Consider the following 19,216-nt stretch of genomic DNA (forward strand, 5'->3'; position numbering starts at 1 on the left):
CCATAGATTTTTTTTATAAATTGTTGTAACTGCCTATTTTGGGGCATCATTAGCTATGCACCGATTCAGGCTGCGGCCCCTTTAAATCGCGCGCTCCCTGCCGCCCGAGCTCTCGACTATAATACAGTGCATTTACAAAGTTCACACAGCTGATATAACCCTCAAAATGGATCTTTACAAATGTTCGTCATGCATGCTTCGGATCATGTAAGTATAGTATTTATTTGGATGTTTACATTTGATTCTGAATGAGTTTGAGGCTATATGCTCCGTGGCTAAAGCTAACATTACACACTGTTGGAGAGATTTATAAAGAATGAAGTTTGTTTATGAATTATATAGACTGCAAGTGTTTAATAATGAAAATAACAACATGACTCTGATCTCCGTGAATACAGTAATAAACGATGGTAGCTTTAACCACATTTAACAGTACATTAGCAACATGCTAACGAAACGTTTAGAAAAACAGTTTACAAACATCACTAAAAATATCATGATATCATGAATCATGTCAGTTATTTTCCATTCTCTGGCACCTTTAAAGGACATCGCTGACTGCCTTTCAACCCTGAATCACCTGCATCTACCCGTATACAATCCTCAGTAGGTGCAAAAGTAAATCTGGCGAGAGTGTGCAGAACAGCATGTGTGTGAGTCCGAACAAACAGGAGTAGAAATGAGGAAGGCCTGATCTCACCCCACAGTGCCATGAAGATGGAGAAGAAGACGGTGGTGGGGTTATCAAACAGATGGCTGGCCCGGGCCGTCCCACACGCGATGCTCAGGTTCCAGTAACTGCACACGCGGTCACACAGCGGACACATGGTGATGTTCTTCCGCTGGTCACAGATTTCCATACTGCCAAACAGGAAAAAAAGGCTTGTGTAGAGTTACTAACACATGTAACTACCCCACAACTGATTCAGGGTCAGTTTACAACCCTGTTACCTGTTTTTACATACTTCTCTTCATTTCATTTTCTGAAGGTTAATCAATTTCCAACTCCCGTTCTGTCTTCACTCTCATGGACAAACACTATAAAGCATAATTTTAAATTAAACTAAAATTAAACTATTTTATAGCTATTAAACTATTTTAGGTGTAGTTTCTGGATAAAAGCCGCAGGATCAGTTCCAGCAGGCTCTTTTCAGACTGTCATAATATCCTGACAGTGACAAACTCCAGAGGGACTTTCAGACAGATGTTTGGTTTTATATGCTCTTTCTCAGAGTATGAACTTCCTCTTGAGCAGTTTGAGGGTTTAAGCTCAGGATGGGGGGCTCGCACTTTATTACCCAACAGTGTTTTTTGGCGTCACAAAGCAAGACTGTTCAGAAACTGTTATGCAACTGTGCTTAACTGAGACATGAGTTAAAAGTAGTTCCAGTTATTAAAATAGAACTTGTCAAAGATGTTATGGAGAATACACTGTTATTTTTTACCCAGACTGCTGGGTTCGGTCGTTTTGGTGAGTTATTTTAAAAAGTGTTGGGTAATGTTGGGTTCCTAGATAAATGTAATTGTTTAGCAATATACAATGCTGGGTAGTAACTGATTACATGTAATGTGGATTACGTAATCAGATATATATAGTGCTGGGTAGAGCTAAATTCTATCATACTTAATAATATGTTATTTTGGTCCATTATTTAATTATTTGGTCCGTACTAAAATAAGGTGAACCACTTTACTTCTGACATCTAACATTTGTCATTTTCTGATTGAGAGTAATTATGAAAACGCAATGATAACACTGCTTTCTTTTACAGTTATTAACAACAAACGCATATGAGATTGTGTCTCGCACTTTAGAGCATTTTGATTGGTGTCCACTGACCTGGGAATGTCATCATCAACAGTAACACATCCATAGAGGAACACAATGACGCCTACTAAGGAAGCAGGGATCAGCATTTGGGTATAAACCCCAAGCCAAGCGAAGTAGAGGCCGATCTTCTCCCCGAAGTACTTCCTGTCAGATAAGCGAGAGATTACTAATGAACCTGCAGCTCTGAAAGAGCAGTTTGAGAGTTTGAGATGTACCTGATCAAGCCGATGGGCTGGTACTTATAGAAGACACTGTAGCTGGCCCACTCTTCATACAGCAGCTGGAATACAGGCAGAAACATCATGACCGGCCTCACACACAGAACTCGTCTTCACAATCAAATGAGACCGTCGGCTTTTCAACTGCTTGCTGCGGCAAGCAGGGCGGGGCCGAGAGCCATGGGAACGGAGCGAGGCCGGTAGTGCGAGTGTTAATGAGCGTCACCTGCATGACACATCGGTCTTGAGCCACACAGAGGAGCTCCGGAAGGGTAAAAGGAGGAGTGATGACAATGAAGGATGAGAGAGAACAAGTCCAGGACGTTACGTTGTGTTTTGTTTATGTTTGTGAAGCAGTCGTCCGTGAGGGGCTACCACTTTACTTTCATTCTGTTGTTTGTTTATTTTATGATTAAAGTTACGTTGATCATTTGCCGGTTCCTGTCTCCTTCTTCCTTGAACTTTAAACATGGTGGGTCTCCAAACTCTTAAAAGTAAAAGTTTTTATTTGCATCGATGGTTCCATGAAGAACCATCAACATCCGTGGAATCTTTCTTTTGCACAGAAAGTTCTTATATTATTAAAATGTTCTTCACACTAAGAAAAAGTAGTTCTTTTAAGAAATGATCACAGGTTTTCTTTGGGAAACCAAAATGGTTCTTCTATGGCATCACCTTTTGGAGACTTTATTTTTAGGAGTACAGGACCAGGATTGAAAACCTGATGGATATGGTGACGGATGAATAGTTTATTGTGTTCTGCACATGTGGCTTCCTCAAGCTGATGACACATTAGCTACGTTTACCTGCACTCAAATCATCTGTTAGTGATGGGATTGATGGCTCAATTGGAGTGAAAAGACATGTAAACACCTCAATCCGACTGAGCTCGATCCCAGTGACATTTCGAGAAAACTGAAAGCTCTGCTGACGTTATTGCAGTGGCTCTCTCAGCGACCGACTCACTGCGCATACGCTGAAGTTTTGTTCGGAATACGTGTAATGCACATATAAAAGAATATGTTAATCAGATTGCAACATTTAAATAAACAGAGCATTCAGAATCTGAAATTGGTTTGGTTTCATTTCAATTGATGAAAATTAGTGCATGCAACCTATGTTTGGCTCAACCCATGCTGTTAGCCACCATCTAAGCCACCACTATGCTGTTATCAGGGTGTTGTGTTTGGTCAGTATCCTGATTTATAAAGAGATCAGCTCTAGTTTCTTCCAAATGGTTTGGGTTTTTTCCACAGACATGACGTAATTAACTTCATTCTACCGTTTCAATGACTATTGGTTTCTCTCGATGAGACACTGTCAGTCAGTGTGAACTTCTTGTCTGGTTGCTTAATTGCACAAATCCATTTACTTCTGTTAAAAGTCTCAATCCTTTTTTCACATTCACACAGAAGACACTACACACATCTAGAGGTACAGACGGCACTGAAACTCACCTTCCTGTCATTTGGTTCAGCATTTTCCCCTTCTACATCACCCTGTTAGTAAAGAAAATAATCTATCATATTTAACAGATCTGAAAAAGCCCATACATTTACCCACCCATAGACCCTCCCCTCGAAGAAACAAAGAGACAGATTAAAACACCAGGCGTAAACAGGAATGTCTTCCTCGTCTACTTGTGATCCAAATGCATCTTAATGCCATGTGGAAACAGAGCCCTACAGATCCATCCAGTGCTACTAATGTGCTTCCATTAATCAAACAAGTCTGTCACTACAATAATGCAACTGTTGATCAGCTCTGTACATATAGCTTAAGATCCACAGAAACAGTTCAACAGCAGTAGTGACGGATACTCACATCATGTAGTGGATAGGCAGCCAGATAAACGCCGCTCCCAAGCAGGCTAGTTATTCCTGAACAACATGTCAAAAGGATTATTCCGTCAAGTAATTGTCAATGGTGCAAATTAACTGGGTACCAAAGTGTATGGAGCACTGGAACGTATGTACAAACAAAACAAAAACTGTATAGACAAAGTAGCTACTTACCCATGCTAAATTTGGCTTTTGTGCACTTGGTTCGCTTCAAAACTTCACATACCTAAAACAATACACATTATAAACCTCAAAACATTCAAATGATAAAATATGGCAGTAACACTGCGCATTTGACAATACTTTATACTTACTAATGAACTTCTTGTTTTACTGTCGAAAAAGGAATCTCTGTCGGACAAATCAAACCTGTAAAGACAAAAGGTCACAAGTATGTTTTTCAATGCGTTTTCTGCATCCATCCGATGATTTGATCATTTTCTAGTTTTAAGGCCCATTCACACAAATTATATGTGAAAATCTCATTCTAAACACCTGAACAAAATCAACTGCACTCTGGCCATTAACTTGCTGTAAACATTGATCAAATGTCAGGTAACAATTTAATTTAATTTTGAATCACTTGTTTTAAACAAACGCCGAACAGAGGAAGAGTCTGCTGGCAAAAAGACAACGAGACAGAGCTCGTAATAAAACAAGAATCAACATCGGCTCGGCTTTTCAGAGATGGCGAGAACTGAGGGATGTGAAAGATGTGAAGATGTGGAGATGATTGTTTTTTTTATTAGTTAACAGGTGAGTAAGGTGTGAACAGCTAAATTACTATATGTAGCGCTCTAATAGAGTTTCACTGTAAAGCATTATCTATTGTGAAGGCTCATTTCATTATGGTTGTTGTAGCTGTGCTGGAATTTATTTTCAAGGAAGTACCTGTCTATTAATGGGTAAAGCTACAGTAACGTCTTCAGTTAGTCAGCTTGAGATCCTTTCCATCTAAACTGGTTATAAGCCTTAACCTCTTAGCCTCTTAAGCCTAGTAGAGAATGTTTTATGAGCAGTAGGATAAACATATTCATCCGCATAGTCCTGCAGAGTCAAAGCACAACCAAAACAATGTTCTTCCGCAAAATATATTTAGTTTTTTAACCACTAGACGGTGAAAAGTTACATAGTGTACCTTTAAGCATGAAGGTCTTTTGAAAAAGTAGTTAGTAGCACTACAAGCTACTGACAAACACCACGCATCAAAGCTGAATTATACTTGTGCAGAACATCTCAAGGGGCGTGTTCCTCTTTATATTCTTGTCACGCTGAAAACTGAACTCAGTGAGAATAGGCCTTTGAAAGGTGAGCATGATGAAAGTGTCACACTGACCGTCTAACCGTACATGCAACAGACATTAAGATGTGTTTGGTGCTTGAGAATGGAGGCAGACACTAACAGATGCTGCTTTTCTCTGGAGAACGGGTACGAGAGGTGCTTCACGTTCTGTATCCGGTTCTCTTCTAGGTTGGGATGAAGAGGATCTGTGAGCTTGCTGATGAACGCGTTGATCTTTTCCATGACGCCGCTGCTGTGTTTGACTTCATACACCTACAGTAGGAGCACAGCATCATCACAGTCACTCATCACATCTCTGCTTCACACACAGCAGCCCTGCATGCTGGACAAACCTTACTTTTTTGGTAGGCATCTTCAGTTTCATGAACTCAGCCTCGCGGCAGAGCACGTTCCACGGAGCATGAATCTTCACAAAGCCCACTCCTGGAGTCTTGGTCTGGAAACACACAACAGATTTTGAAGCAAACACTTTTCATGATGTCGCCATGTAGGTAGAAGCTCTGTTTGCTTCTGCAACTTCAGAGTCTGAACTTCACTGTTGGAGCATAAAGCAACTGGCTCATCCCTGCAGAAGCACACATTAATACAGGCACAGTCTCTCTGAAACCTGGGAACGACTTTATTTCCTGGAGGACTGATATAAATCCAATCAGACTGGAGCTCTCGGTTTAGCTTGACATGTTTGAACGCAGTGTATCTCAGACCTGTGTTTTCTGCAGCACTACACAGAACCAGCAAAATATGTGATTTGTGAACTTGCAGTCTGAATAAAATGAAAGGAGTTAAAAGACAGTGAAATAGCCACAAAATAACACTCAATATAAACATATTGCATGCAAACTCTCAACATAAACGCACTAATGTAGCCTCATATTTATAATAAATCGCACAAAATTACTCACTGTGTGCCTAATATATAATATTAAAGATTTTTTTTACTGTACTTGCAGATAATATAATATTAATGAAATAAAAAGTCCACTTAAATGTACTTTAAGCGAAAACACTTTCATAATTATGTTTCTTACAGAACTTCTGCTTTTAAACAAACAAAAATTTTATTCTAGCTTCATGCATTCCTTTTCATCAACACTTGAATGTGGGTAAGTTTCTTTAAAAAAGTAACATTTTGAACAAAAAGCTAAGAAAATTGTGTTTTTATAAAAAACTTCACAGTCTTCACAGTCCTATAGCTCGACTTTATACGCTGTTTAATGTTTGATGAACATGAGCATCAGCAATTTTATATCACTTGTTTCTGCTTCTTCTTCACCTGTGTTTTGATCCGGAGATTCTGTACTCTTTCAGAAGATGCAATAGCAGCGCCCCCTATAGTATAACAGTGAAAACATGGATTGCTGGCGGGGAAAGTGAAAAAATTAAAAAGTGCACTTTCTCTATCAAATAATATCAAATTAAAAATTGTACTGTAAAGTACATTTACAATTATTATGTTGTACAAATCTTCTGTCATGTTTTAAAGAAGCATGCTTATTTTGTTGTTAACAGACTAAAGCACATGTGAAGTCCTTGAAACTTAATCATTAAAAGGGTGTAATTACAAATACATTAAATACATGACGTTCAAGTTTCAACAGAAATGACATTAATATAAAGTATATTTTAGTTTACCATAAATGCCTGTCAGTACATTCAGCAGATACACTTCTTTGGAACATTCATGCTCCATGTTTTGTCTCTTGTTGTGAGCTCACGGGTTAAAGGATTAGTTCACTTTAAAATAAAAATTAGCCCAAGCTTTACTCTCCCTCAAGCCATCCTAGGTGTATATGACTTTCTTCTTCCTGATGAACACAATCGGAGTTATATTAATAAACATCCTGACGCATCCGAGCTTTATAATGGCACTGAACGGGATCAATGAGTATGAGCTGAAGAAAGTACCTCCATCCATCATAAACGTACTCCACACGGCTGCAGGGGGGTTAATAAAGGCCTTCTGAAGCGAAGCGATGCATTTGTGTAAGAAAAATATCCATATTTAACAATTTATGAAGTAAAATATCTAGCTTCTGCCAGACCGCCTTCTGTATACAACTTAAGAAGAAGTTCAAAATGCTTCCTATGCCTTCCATACTCAAATTACAACTTTTTCCTAAATTGAATATGGAAGGCAGTCTGGGAGAATCTAGTTATTTTACTTTATAATGTGTTAAATATGGATACATATATGTATATATATATATATATATATATATTTTTTTTTTTTTTTTTTTTTTTTTTTTTACACAAACGCATCGCTTCACTTCAGAAGGCTTTTATTAACCCCCCTGGAGCCGTGTGGAGTACGTTTATGATGGATGGATGTACTTTTTTGAGTTTCAAATAGGTGGATTTAGTTCACTGCCATTATAAAGCTCGGATGCATCAGGATATTTATTAATATTTCTCAGATTGTGTTCATCAGAAAGAAGAAAGTCATGTACACCTAGGATGGCTTGAGGGTGAGTAAAGCTTGGGCTAATTTTCACTTTAAAGTCAACTAATCCTTTGAGTGTTCATTGACTCATTGTGTGCTCGTGTCTCGTGTATTTTTGTAGAGCGTCTGGTTTATGTGTTCAGTGTAGCACACGGCTTGTGTTTTCCATTGGCCATGTGCTTTTATGTAATGTTTTGTGTGACACACAGTGGGTGAGAGCTCTCATTGGCCGTGTGTTCTTGTGTCATGTTTTGTGCGGACACATGGTATTGTTTTGTTTGTTTCTATGTGCCATGCTCTTCGCTGTCTAATGTGTTAACCCCGCACGTCTTGTTACCTGATTTAACTGCCCCACCTGCTCTCCCTTGTTACCCTCATAATTTCCTCTCGTATTTATTCCCCTAGTGTTTTCTGTCCTGTGCCAGTTCATTTTGTAACCCTACTTGTGCTTCCAGTTGCCATCTAGTCTATAGTCTGTGTATCTACTGCCCATTTTCCCTGTTGTGTTTTGTTTCACAGATCTGCTGGCTGATGTCTGGGTTTGTTTTTGCCCAGTTTTTTTTTTTTTTTTCTATTGCCTTTTTAATTTGTGTTAATAAAGATATTTTTGAGATATTTTTTTTGCTTCCCTGGCTGTCCTTTGCTTGGTTTCTGTTTGCAAATCTGTATTTTTACTGACTGGCTATCTACAATGACACAAAGTAAAATAAATGCAGGGTTTTGTTAAAAAAATCTATTTAAATTTCGATAAAAACGTTACATTATATTTTACATAATTAAAACATCTAAATATGCTATCAACATATCAACAAGTATTCATATAACTTTAACGGCGTGTCTATTTACAGTAAGAGTAAATAGCCCACACGGTTGGCAGAGGCTGTTTTCAGTAACTCCGCCCACCAACATGTGATTGAGCCAGACAAAATCACATAGAAACCTGTTTGCTCAGGTTTGAATCTGCCTTTTTTCCAAGCTCATTGTTCACCCTTTTCCCATCGCATATCATCTCGGAGAGGAAAATATTCGAAAGGTGGAAATAAAATGTCCCAATAAGGCAGCATCCATTTATGATTTTAATAAATATAAATATATACACTGAATATGTTGTTTTGTTGCTGCCTATATTTAAAGAGACCCTGCTTTGGAAGCACTTCAGTGAAGACATGCCAAGAAGTGACAGTGAGAAGACGGAGTGTTGGAATCAGGAAATGAGGCGATCAGATTGGGTTTCCTCACACACAAGCGTCACACACGGTATGTTGGAGCATGTGCACTACTATGAGCCCTACATAGACTGCAGCACAGCGGATCCCATGTCACAGTCTCACAGCCAAGACCAAAAAAACAAACAGCTGCTATCATCATTACTTTTGCCAATTATCAAATTCATAAAACTTTACAAGGCATTTAATGACATAAGCACATGAGCTGGACTATACGTGGTTTTATATGCATTCACACACTCTCAGAAACCATGTACTGAGACATCATGTACATGTACAGAACATCATCTCATTCATTCAATAGACCAGATTAATCACAGTCTGAAGAAGACACATTACGACACATCTAAAGGCCGTTATGTCTAGATTCACAACATTGCACGGTCCTTCATTGCTAATAAGGCCACACACCAGTTAAAAAAAACAACCTGCTGTTTTATTTAAATATACTGTATAAATAACAGAGAAACAATTTCACAGCAGATGCATGTGATTCATTTGACCCTTGGAACCGATTGAATGAGTTCTTGAGTTATTTGGATCATGTGTTGCTACTGTCTCACTGCTGAAGTTGTGCCAAAACTGGTATCAGGTGACAAAACTAGTTTGCTTTATTAAAAAAATATATTAATAAATCAAACACAGTCTAATATGATTTGAGCCAAAATAAGATTTAATGCTGTCTGTAATTATATTCCAGAAATATACATATGTCTTTCCAGCCATGCAATATTCTACAAGTATCACCACCGTTTCACATTTAAATATAGTAATAATAGGTGAGAATGTAGTTGTTTTGACCTTAAATATGCGATTTATATGAAAACATAGTACCTAAATTTGTTTAAATGCTCTTGGAGATGTGAGCTCCAGGCCGTCAGCAGCCGTTCAGCGCTCATGTACCCGCAGAGAACAGCCTCATCTCTGCCATTCCTTTGGGAATTTGCCGCTGGATCTTATGTAGATAGTGTTGAAACATGAGGTATAATTCGTTTCGGGTACATCAAATGGGCAGTCTTTGGTATTATTAATATATTACTTGTTCCAGAGCTAATAGATTTGGCTTAAGGGCTATATAGCACTGCTTTTGTACGTTTGACTGAACTGTTTGCTTGTGTTTATTTCCTATTTTATACTTTTTATACTGTTATAATGGCTGTTGTTGTTAATTATAAATATTATTGTTCAATAAATAATATTTTATACAAATAACATTGAAAAAGTCCGTTATTGATTTCGACTTCAGTGAAAGTTAGACTTTTATATTGAAAGGGACTGAAACAAGGAAACAAGGACGTTGTTTTTATTTTAAACAACATCTTATGGGATGCAACTGACAGATGCATTGACTAGCGCTGTCATAGGAAATCCTCTTAAATGTTAAAAGGACCAAAATATTGTTTTCCTCAGCAGACATTCAAACTGATTTTGTGATTATGAATATAAGATTGACCTGAAGAATATCAGCTAGACACAGGTAATACACTCACTCAGGCGATCTCTCTTTCATAATACTCTACATATTACAATGAGTTTCATTTAAGCGACTCAACGTTACTTCGTTACTTGTTTTACGAATTAGTAACGAAGGCTTGGGCTCAACTGTTAAACTATATATATATATATATATATATATATATATATATATATATATATATATATATATATATATATATATATATATATACAGTACAGTCCAAAAGTTTGGAACCACTAAGATTTTTAATGTTTTTAAAAGAAGTTTCGTCTGCTCACCAAGGCTACATTTATTTAATTAAAAATACAGTAAAAAACAGTAATATTGTGAAATATTATTACAATTTAAAATAACTGTGTACTATTTAAATATATTTGACAAAGTAATTTATTCCTGTGATGCAAAGCTGAATTTTCAGCATCGTTACTCCAGTCTTCAGTGTCACATGATCCTTCAGAAATCATTCTAATATGCTGATTTGCTGCTCAATGAATTTCCTTCATCTATGACTTTTATTGTATGGAAAAAAAATTGAGATAGTATACATTAAAAGAATAAGTGTGAACTGAATGTAATGTCTGCCAAATAAATAAATGTAAATGTAAAATGTAATGTTTCTGGACAATTAATTGCATGTTAAAAGAAATTAAATGAAAATGTATTATAGTTTACATTTGTATCAAATGCAGTTAGCTGAATTTGACAAGCATTTATGGCAAAATAAATTATACTATAATGTCATTGATATTGAAACTTGAATGTCATGTTTTTAAATACATTTGTAATCACATATTTTAATGAAGTAGAAATTTCATACATTTAAAATTTAATAACGGATATAATTATAATTTTGTGCTGTATGTGCTTTATTATGTTAGTCAACACATCAAAATGAGTGTGAAATTACAATAAAAGATGATTACAACATAATGTTTTAATATGTACTTTACAGTAAAGTGTTTAATTTGACATCACATTACTTTTTAAAAGTTAAAACGTAAAGTATGTTAAGAAAATGTCATGAAAGTGTATCCTCTTTACGTAAACTTAAGTGGCCTTTTATTTCATTATATAATCTGCAAGTACATGTTTCATGAGTGTTTGAATAAGACATTATTCTTTGACGTAATTCCCTTCTTTCTGGAAAGCTATTCAGAAACAAGAATGCATGGAAATTTGGTCGAGCAAATTAAGTTAAGGTCACAAATCAAATGTTCTTTTACTGGTGTTACTATATATTGTAGTTCGCTCCTCAAACGTGATTGTTTGAGCAATAAGTGCTGACAGTCCAACAGCAATGAGACGTTTCACTGTTTGTAATTGCTTCCAGTACAGAGAGAGCGAGTGATATTCAGTGCAACAACACTATTGAGCAATATGTTAGCATGGCTGGACTGCTTTACTGACCAATCAGCATTCAGGACCACAGCTTGAATTGTACAACAGCAAACAGCACGAACGAGCAGCTGCAAGTGTGTCCGCTCCACACAGGAGTTTTGAGTCATAGTCAGAGCCGTGTGACACGACAATGTGTCTTTTGTGCTGAAGTAAAACAGCTGAGCTCAGCCGAAAGACAAAACAAACCTGCAGCAGACAAAAGCCCTGTGAAGCAGGACTGGACAAACACACGTACCTCCTCGTCTCGCTCCAGCTCCAGGCCCATCTCCAGCAGGTTGCTCTCGAACTCTTCCCGCCGTAAAGCCTTGTCGTCGTCGTGGTGGTCCGCGCTGTGGTCGGGCGAGCCCAGCTCGGCGTCGCCTCGGTGCGCGGGCGGAGGCGGGTGGCGACCCCGCCGCAGGGTGCGCGTGAAGGCGTTGTCTCTGAGACGGGACGCGTGCCGCCACGTGCTGCTGCTCTTCTTGATGTGGTAGGTGAGGATGTAGTCCACTCGCCTCCTGCCGTCCTGGAAGTACAGACCCTGCCGGCATTGAGTGTTCTCCTCGGGAGTGAGAGACTTCAGGAGCTGAGAGGAGAGAGGAGGCCAGAACATGAGTGAGTGTGTGTGTGTGTATGTGTGTGTGTGGGACTGCAGTGGCCGGTCAAAGGTCAAGATCAGGCAGCATCTGAACTCAACACATCAGCTCTAAGTGTTTGTTAGACCTCATTGTCCTCAATAATGAGTTGAGCAAGTAAACTCAAATCAGCAGATGATGATGATCGTTTTGGATCAAAAGTTTTGGAATGTATGTTTCATGACCTTAAAAAACGTTTTGATCTCAGGGCTTCTGCTTGGACGTAGTTTGAAGACAAATATAAGTTGTTGCTTATTATCATATTCTTTAGTAAACTAAAGGCACAGTTGCAGTGGATGTGGAATGAAAAGGAAGAGTGAATGTTCAGAGTCAGCAGAAAGTGTTCAGGTGTGTCACTACATCATTCTCATACTTGCATTATTTCACAGACATGGTAAAAATGATTTTTCGGATGACTGGAGTGCATATTACAAGAAAACACTTTCTCGTTTAATTAAGTGTGTTACTGGACATTTCTTTGGAATTATTTGTGAAATTTACTAGCAATTCCTGAGTAAAAATTGTTTCAAAGTCATTTCCCCCCCAGTGTATTTACTGTTATTCTAAAATGTGAAAAGCAGTAGGCTGATTATCTGACTTATGGCACAGGATCCAACAGGAGGACATTGACATTTGACAAATGTGACTCTGAACCACAAAACCAGTCAATTTTTTTTTAAATTGTGGATTTATACAACATCTGAAAGCTGAATAAGTAAGCTTTCCATATATGTATGGTTGTATGGAAAATCGCCTTCAAAGTTGTCCAAATGAAGTCCTTAGCAATGCATATCCACTCACAAAAATAAATCTTTTGATATATTTACAGTAGGAAATTTACAAAATATCTTCATGGAACATAATCTTTACTTAATATGATATTTTTGGCATAAAATAAAAATCTTTAATTTTGACTCATACAATGTATTGTTGGCTATTTTGTTGTTGCTATAATATTGTTGACTGGATTTTGTGGTCCAGGGTCACAAATGTGTATTGAGCAAATCACAAGTGATCAATGTGATGGAAATCTTTTAGCTTTCTTAAGTTAATCAAAGACAATAGGGACACAATATGAATGATGGTAATGCACTTTGGTTATTGAAAATGTACACAATAACCAAGAATACAAAAGCATTTGGTAAATGCCTTTATAAGACACTCAGTGCTACCATTCAAAAGTATAGAACAATTCAGATTTTTTTTTTATGTTTATTTTAAATTTAACTATTAATTTATTTGATCAAAAATACAGTATTAAAAATTGTAATTTATTCCTGTGATGCAATTTTTCATTTTTTTTTTTGTGGAAACTGATACACCACCATTCAAAAGTTTGGAGTGAGATTTTTTTGTTTAATTATTCAACAATATCATTAAATTGATAAAAAGTGACAGTACAGACATTTATAATGATTTCTATTTCAAATAAATGCTTTCAAAAAAAATATATCCACAAAAATATGAGCAGCAAAATCTGTTTTCAACACTGATAATAGTAGGAATCATTATTAATTATTGCACACCAATAACAACTGATAACTGAGCAGTAAATCACCATATTAGAATGATTTCTGACAGATCATGTCAAAATACAGTTATCTGAAATTGTAATATTTCACAATATTACTGTTTTTACTGTATTAATGGAGCCTTTGTGTCTTTTTTCCAGAAACATTTCAAAAACTGATTTAATCCAAACTTTTGACTGGTACTGTAATAAATATAAATGAAGATAAAAAAAAAAAATAAGGTCCAACATTAATATAGGCCTTCTTTGATCTGCCAAATGAATATATTCTTAATTATGAAAATTATTTCACATGAAATTTGTGACTAATATGTTTTACACAAACGGACAAAAGAATTAATGGTGAGTCTATGCTAAATGTCTGCCTTTCTTCCTCCTCCTCATCCTCTTCTATACAGTAGAATATGGTAGTCATGAGTAATATTGCACAATGCAGTGATGATCTATGAATGAACCGGTGTTAACCAGCAATGTGAGGTTCAGCATGACTTGATAATCTTATCGTCAGTTGAAGGAGCACGACTCAATCAGGTGAATATTCATTCATCTCTGTGTAGTTTTGTGAAAGCCATAATTATTACTCCTATAATGTTTCTTAACTTCTCAACCTCTCAACAAAACAAAAGGAACATTAATTTTAGCGTTGGAGTTTAAACTGCTGGAGGTGTTGGTGAATGTTTTGATCTTAGTTCAGCACCTTTGTTCCTGACAGCTCCCAAAACGATGGCAGATCTGAGTCATGTTTGACATGCAGCTGCTAATACACTGTTAAATCATGTTCGACATTAACAACCTTGAACTTGAGACTGTCAACTATGAGCTTCTATTACATCCATATGAACCACAATTAATAACAGAACATAAATAAATGGTGCACAATATGAGATTTATATATACTATGGACAACTGAGGTACAGTAAGCAGGTTTCTGTTGCACTGTTTAGATAAGTAGGTCTGATGTGTTCCCTGCGAAATGTGCTCTGGACTCCAGCACAAACACACTATGCGACAGTAATCTTAGATAGAAAATATTTTTTGAAGTCCATATTTATGAGGTCAGCTTTTTCTGTAGAGCGACTGCAACAGATCCAGCAACTGCTGACTGTGTTATGGGGTGTAAGATTTCCTCTGGCATCCCCCTTCATCTTATGGGGACATGCGCTCATATTTTAGGAGCAAAAAGCATTAGTACATATAGATCTAGCACGTACTCGTGTACTGTACCTATTGATCTATATGTACTTCAAGTACGTTTATCAAACTGTCAATTTCCGTAATATTCATCATTAACAGCAGATATTGGGTATACATTATTAAATATTGGGTATAAAAAGTCCTAAAACTTCCTGAATAATCATTGATACATGCCACACGCACCTGAAATTTGCCATGAAACAGCACATCCCTTAAGAAGTGTGCTTGCGTGCAGGCAGTCTGAGGTTGAGAGCCGCCAATTTCATTCTCTGTTAAATCCATCTCCCAATCACAGTAAGAAACCTGCCTCCAATCTGTTCTCACACTCCCTTAATCTATAACTCTGTTCTCTTTCTGTCTGTTCTTTCTGTCTTTCAGATTGAAGCAAGCCGCGGGTCACCAAGTGATCCCTGTTGTTACTTGAGAGGAGTGAGAGGAGCCAGGAGCTAATATTAGATTCAACTATAAAGCCATACATCAAAGCCTCCAAGATGCCCTTACTCACACACATGGCTTTTGGTAAGAAGTCAGCTTAAGTCTGTGTATAAATGGAACTTTTGGAATTGTGTCAACATAATTAGGTATGTTGTTTTTACCTTTGTAAAATCTCTGTAATATGGAAACTTATTTCCACCATGGAATAAAAAAATAAAAAAGGTAAATGCGACTCTTTATCTCGCAATTCTGACTTTTTTTCTCGCAGTTCTGACACATTATCTGTCACGATTATATCTTGCCTCGCCCACACTCCCGTCGCTGAGGTTTATGCTATGAGCTGGGTCCCCGCTAAATTATAGTTATGTGATAAACTGGATTATGACCTACAGTCTCCACTGGTCCTGCCTAGCTCCAAGTCTTTTTCATCACGGATAGCCCCATCTAGCGTCAAGTCTCCTTCACTGTGGTTGGTCCCGTCGAGCTCCAAGTCTCCTTCATCTCAGATGGTTCTGTCGAGCTCCAAGTCTCCTTCATCATGGATGATCTCGTCCAACTCCAACTCTCCTTTACCATGGTTGGTCCCGTCCAACTACAAGTTTCCTTTATTGCAGATGGTCCCGTCCAGCTCCAAGTCTCCTTCATCGTGGATGGTCCGGTCCAGCTCCAAGTTTTTTTCATCATGGATGGTCCCACTCAGCTCCAAGTCTCCTTCATCGCAGATGGTCCCATCCAGCTCCAAGTCTCCTTCATCGCAGTTGGTAGCGTCCAGCTCCAAATCTCCTTCATCATAGATGATCCTATCCAGCTCTAAGTCTCCTGCATCACAAATGGTCCCACTCAGCTCCAAGTCCCCTTCATCGTGGATGGTCCAGACCAGCTCCAAGTCTTCTTCATTGCAAATGGTCCCATCCAGCTCCAAGTCTTCTTCATCGCAGAGGGTCTTGTCCAGCTCCAAGTCTCCATGTCAGATGGTCCCATCCAGCTCCAAGTTTCCTTCATCATGGATGGTCCCATCTAACTCCAAGTCTCCTTCACTGTGGATGGTCCCATCCAGCTCCAAGTCTCCTTCATCATAGGTGGTCCCATCTAGCTCCAAATCTCCTTCATCACAGATGGTCCCATCTAGCTCCAAGTCTCCTTCACTGTGGATGGTCCCGTCCAGCTCCAAGTTTCATCATGGATGGTCCCATCTAGCTCCAAGTCTCCTTCATCATGGATGCTCTCGTCCAGCTCCAAGTCTCCTTCATCATGGATGCTCTCGTCCAGCTCCAAGTCTCCTTCATTGCAGATGGTCACGTCCAGCTTCAAGCCTCCTTCATCATGGATGCTCTCGTCCAGCTCCAAGTCTCCTTCATTGCAGATGGTCACGTCCAGCTCCAAGTCTCCTTCACTGTGGATGGTCCCGTCCAGCTCCAAGTTTCATCATGGATGGTCCCATCTAGCTCCAAGTCTCCTTCATCATGGATGCTCTCGTCCAGCTCCAAGTCTCCTTCATCATGGATGCTCTCGTCCAGCTCCAAGTCTCCTTCATTGCAGATGGTCACGTCCAGCTTCAAGCCTCCTTCATCATGGATGGTCCCACCCAGCTCCAAGTCTCCGTTGTGGATGGTCCCATCCAGTTCCAAGTCTTGTTCATTGTGAATGGTCCCTTCCAGATCCAAGTCTTCTTCATCACGTACGGTCTCGTCCAGCTCCAAGTCTCCTTCATCATGGATGGTCCCATCTAGCTCCAAGTCTATGTCACTGTGGATGGTCCCATCCAGCTCCAAGTGTCCTTCATCACAGATGGTCCCATTTAGCTCCAAGTCTCCTTCATCATGGATGGTCTCATCTAGCTCCAAGTCTCCTTCATCGCAAATGGTCACACCCAGCTCCAAGTCTCCTTCATCATGGATATTCACATCCAGCTACAAGTCTCCACCATGGATGGTCCCGTCCAACTACAAGTCTCCTTCATTGCAGATGGTCCCGTCCAGATCCAAGTGGATATTCCTGCCAACTCCAAGTCTCCTTCACAGTGGATGGTCCCATCCAGTTCCAAGTCTCCTTCATCACAGATGGTCCGGTCCAGCTCCAAGTCTCCTTCATCATGGATGGTCCCATCTAGCTCCAAGTCTATGTCACTGTGGATGGTCCCATCCAGCTCCAAGTGTCCTTCATCACAGATGGTCCCATTTAGCTCCAAGTCTCCTTCATCATGGATGGTCTCATCTAGCTCCAAGTCTCCTTCATCGCAAATGGTCACACCCAGCTCCAAGTCTCCTTCATCATGGATATTCACATCCAGCTACAAGTCTCCACCATGGATGGTCCCGTCCAACTACAAGTCTCCTTCATTGCAGATGGTCCCGTCCAGATCCAAGTGGATATTCCTGCCAACTCCAAGTCTCCTTCACCGTGGATGGTCCCATCCAGTTCCAAGTCTCCTTCATCGCAGATGGTCCGGTCCAGCTCCAAGTCTCCTTCATCACGGTATAGTCCCATCCAGCTCCAAGTCTCCTTTGTCACTGCTGTTCCCACTCAACTCCAAGTCTCCTTCATTATGGATATTCCTGCCAAATCCAAGTCTCCTTCATTGCAGATTGTCCCATCCAGCTCCAAGTCTCCTTCATCATGGATGGTCCCACCAGCTCCAAGTCTCCTTCATCGCAGTTGGTCCCATCCAGCTCCAAGTCTCCTTTGTTGCTGCTGGTGCCTCCCAGCTCTAAATCTCCTTCATCATGGATATTCCCGCCAACTCCAAGTCTCCTTCATTGCGGATGGTCCAGTCCAGCTCCAAGTCTCCTTCATCGCAGTTGGTCCCGTCCAGCTCCAAGTCTCCTTTGTTGCTGCTGGTCCCTCCCTGCTCCAAGTCTCCTTCATTGCAGATAGTCCCATCCAGGTCCAAGTCTCCTTCGTCGCTGCTGGTCCCACCCAACTCCAAGTCTCCTTCATTGTGGATATTCCTGCAAACTCCAAGTCTCCTTCATCACAGATTGTCCCATCCAGCTCCAAGTCTCCTTCATCGTGGATGGTCCTGCCAGCTCCAAGTCTCCTTTATCACAGATGGTCTCATCCAGCTCCAAGTCTCCTTTATCATGGATGGTCCCATCCAACTCCAAGTCTCCTTCGTCACTGCTGGTCCCACCCAGCTCCAAGTCTCCTTCATCGTGGATGGTCCCACCAGCACCAAGTCTTCTTCATCATGGATGGTCCCAATCAGCTCCAAGTCTCCTTCAACATGGATTTCCCTGCCCAGCTCCAAGTCTACATCGTGGATGGTCCTGTCCAGTTCCAAGTCTTCTTCATTGTGGATGGTCCCATCCAGCTCCAAGTCTCCTTTGTCACTGCTGTTCCCACTCAACTCCAAGTCTCCTTCATTATGGATATTCCTGCCAACTCCAAGTCTCCTTCATTGCAGATTGTCCCATCTAGCTCCAAGTCTATGTCACTGTGGATGGTCCCATCCAGCTACAAGTGTCCTTCATCACAGATGGTCCCATTTAGCTCCAAGTCTCCTTCATCATGGATGGTCTCATTCTAGCTCCAAGTCTCCTTCATCGCAAATGGTCACACCCAGCTCCAAGTCTCCTTCATCATGGATATTCACATCCAGCTACAAGTCTCCACCATGGATGGTCCCGTCCAACTACAAGTCTTCTTCATTGCAGATGGTCCCGTCCAGATCCAAGTGGATATTCCTGCCAACTCCAAGTCTCCTTCACC

General features: G+C 39.6%; 1 protein-coding gene and 1 long non-coding RNA gene across 4 annotated transcripts in view; one reads left to right on the forward strand and one right to left on the reverse strand.

Moving 5' to 3' along the window:
- The window catches only part of LOC125247246 (anoctamin-1), a 47,444-nt gene that overhangs the window by 20,915 nt on the left and 7,313 nt on the right, over nucleotides 1–19,216 (reverse strand). For 2 of the 3 annotated variants that reach the window (XM_048158507.1, XM_048158504.1), the window contains exons 1-11: nucleotides 15,257–15,497; nucleotides 11,970–12,299; nucleotides 5,531–5,629; nucleotides 5,294–5,445; nucleotides 4,205–4,259; nucleotides 4,065–4,116; nucleotides 3,874–3,929; nucleotides 3,507–3,548; nucleotides 2,047–2,111; nucleotides 1,841–1,975; nucleotides 701–861 (exon numbers count right to left, since the gene is read on the reverse strand). In XM_048158507.1, coding sequence (XP_048014464.1) covers nucleotides 701–861; nucleotides 1,841–1,975; nucleotides 2,047–2,111; nucleotides 3,507–3,548; nucleotides 3,874–3,929; nucleotides 4,065–4,116; nucleotides 4,205–4,259; nucleotides 5,294–5,445; nucleotides 5,531–5,629; nucleotides 11,970–12,299; nucleotides 15,257–15,355 — 1,246 coding nt within the window. In that variant the 5' untranslated portion in view covers nucleotides 15,356–15,497. Of the gene's footprint in view, nucleotides 1–700; nucleotides 862–1,840; nucleotides 1,976–2,046; nucleotides 2,112–3,506; nucleotides 3,549–3,873; nucleotides 3,930–4,064; nucleotides 4,117–4,204; nucleotides 4,260–5,293; nucleotides 5,446–5,530; nucleotides 5,630–11,969; nucleotides 12,300–15,256; nucleotides 15,498–19,216 lie in introns of those variants that run through there. The other variant, XM_048158505.1, reaches the window with a different exon arrangement.
- LOC125247326 overlaps nucleotides 12,190–19,216 on the forward strand; it is a 30,865-nt gene continuing 23,838 nt past the window's right edge. The window contains exons 1-2 of the long non-coding RNA XR_007180058.1: nucleotides 12,190–12,328; nucleotides 15,452–15,592. This is a non-coding gene — a long non-coding RNA (uncharacterized LOC125247326). The remainder of the gene's footprint in view (nucleotides 12,329–15,451; nucleotides 15,593–19,216) is intronic.

This window comes from Megalobrama amblycephala, linkage group LG15 (assembly GCF_018812025.1).
Source record: "Megalobrama amblycephala isolate DHTTF-2021 linkage group LG15, ASM1881202v1, whole genome shotgun sequence".
Classification (NCBI taxonomy): domain Eukaryota; kingdom Metazoa; phylum Chordata; class Actinopteri; order Cypriniformes; family Xenocyprididae; genus Megalobrama; species Megalobrama amblycephala.